Genomic DNA, 2,500 nt, shown 5'->3' with positions numbered 1-2,500 from the left:
TGTGTATCTGTGTGTGTGCAGTATGCACATGGGAGTGCACAAGTGATTATGTGTGTGTACAACTAAATGTGTTTACGTGAGTGTCAATGAGAGAGTGTGTGTGTGTGTGTGCGTATGTGTGCATTTGTGAATGAGTGTGTTTGAGTTACCAGAGTTGTCCTCGTCCTTGCGGATCTTGAGCTTGACCAGGTCCTCGCACTGTTGGAGGATCTGCACAGCGTCCTCCATGGAGCAGTTCTCCAGACGGATGTTATCAATGGCCAGCAGCTTATCTCCCAGCTCCAGAGTCCCAGTTCTAACACACACAAAGGTACATACACATGCATGCATTCACACACAAACACACACACACACACACACACACACACACACACACACACACACACACACACACACACACACACACACACACACACACACACACAAACACAGAGAGCGAGAGAGAGAGAGAGAAGACATGCTTAATTAGCTGCAGTCAACATGATCATAGAGCACAGATAAGAGAAAGGAGATAGAGAGAGAGAGACAGAGAGCGAAAAGGGGGGGGGGGGGGGGGAGAAAGATAGAGGGAGAGACAGGAAGCATAAGAGTATGAGATTACAGCTGGCTTCTCATAACTCTGCCATAATCAGTGCCATTGTTCCGGCGCAGTCCCCCTGAACACGGCCATCTTTCACATGACTTTGGCGGTGTGTGCTGACATGCCGACCAGGAGGGAGACGCTAACAGCAACTCACCAGAGAGGCAGCAGTCAGGATGAGATACAGATTACACAGAGAGAGAGGACCATCACACAGCTATTCACACGGCTCCCCCCAACCAATGAGACCCTCTCACTAGTGCCACTAGTGAGACTGCCACTGAAACACTCACCGCTCAGCTCCAACGCCAGTGCACTCTTTCAGTATGTACTCACATACTTCAGAGACTTAGACAGTTCAGAGAGCTTCTAAAGGCATGTTTTAAGACATACGCTCGACTTCAGAGAGCCACTGGATGCTTGAGACATCTGCATACATTAGACAGCTTTTCACACTAAAAATAGGCACTGCACTCTTCATATATATATGGCAGTATATGCTTTGGATAAATACAGTACACTCCAGATATATGTGCATAAGTACGTCATATATCTATGCAAATTTCAGATTAGAGATAGATTTAATATGTCTAACCTCAAATACTAAATTTGTCAAGCATTTGACAGATTTAAAATGGCTTATCTTCCTTTTTCGTCAGACAGCTATCACATACTTTAGACACTTACTGTATCTTTACTTTACAGACCATCTCCACACATTTAATAATGACTTATATACATCAGATTTCCTCATCACAAAGCTCAAAAAAAGCTCTGCTCGCATCAGACAATCGCTACCCTATTTAGCCACGGCGCTAGGCTATGTATAGCGTGTGTATGGGCGCTTTGATGTTACACAGCCAGTGAATTGTTTGTGCGATGACAGACTGTGTAACGCTGAGGGAGCGCCACAGTAGCCTTCTCTCAGCCACCTCATGCTGCGTCCTGAACGCTGGAGACCTCACTGGAGTGGCCCAGTTCCTGCTAGCCTGGCTGGCATAATTAGCAGCTAAACATGCTGAGCCGTTACGTAATGCCTGTAGTTAAACTGGGGCATCTCCCTTCTCCTGCCCCCCCAAAAAAGTGTGGAAATGGAGAATAATGCTGCCCCCCCCCCCCCCTCCCAAAAAATCCCCCAGTCCAAATCAACACGACACCCACCAGGACATATAAGCTGGCAGTAAGGCAATGGGGGATGGGATGGGGAGAGCTGTGTTTTACCCTCCCCTCCCCCTCCAACTCAATCCTGATGATGTTCTTCTAACACCTTTCCTGTTGACAACAGCCATTTTTGCCTTTTCTACCCTAGAGATTGATATCTAGATTATTAAAAAAACAAAGATGCACACACACACACACACACTGTGGTGCGACCTAGCTTCACACACCAGCAGGCCTCACACACACACACACACACACACACACACACACACACACACACACACACACACACACACACACACACACACCTGTCTCCACTTCAGCAGCTCTAATTAAAACAGCTCAGGGTGGAGCCGCACCAGATGTTTCTGCCCACTTCGACGGCAAGGAACCTGGTGTGTGCGTGTGTGTGTGTTTCTCTCTCTTTGTGTGTGCGTTCTGTTCTTTTTTAGACGAGTGTTGAAGCCAGGTGACTGATCTTCACCAGCTAAAGTGTGTGTTCTCAGCTGGGTGGCCTGACACACAGGTGAGACACAGCTATATTTATGTACTGTGCTATCCTATATACATTAACATTTGTGTGTTAAGCCGACACTGTTCCAAAGTGACAGAACAGGTGTCAACACATACATTTATATGTATGTATACATTTCTATGTGCAAGTGTTCTCCTTGGGACTTGAATGTATGACCTTGGTGTTGTGAGTAAAGTGTAAATATTAACTGAAGATGACTTCTAAAGAATGAACACTACATGTCC

General features: G+C 46.3%; 1 protein-coding gene across 1 annotated transcript in view; it reads right to left on the bottom strand.

The window, feature by feature from the left end:
* Positions 1-2,500, bottom strand: part of grip1 (glutamate receptor interacting protein 1) — a 199,734-nt gene that overhangs the window by 20,969 nt on the left and 176,265 nt on the right. Inside the window, exon 15 of the mRNA XM_080835056.1 lies at positions 150-295. Within this exon, the coding sequence (XP_080691182.1) occupies positions 150-295 (146 nt within the window). The remainder of the gene's footprint in view (positions 1-149; positions 296-2,500) is intronic.

Source organism: Sprattus sprattus, assembly GCF_963457725.1.
Source record: "Sprattus sprattus genome assembly, chromosome: 3".
Lineage (NCBI taxonomy): Eukaryota > Metazoa > Chordata > Actinopteri > Clupeiformes > Clupeidae > Sprattus > Sprattus sprattus.
This window is presented reverse-complemented; position numbering and strand designations above follow the sequence as displayed.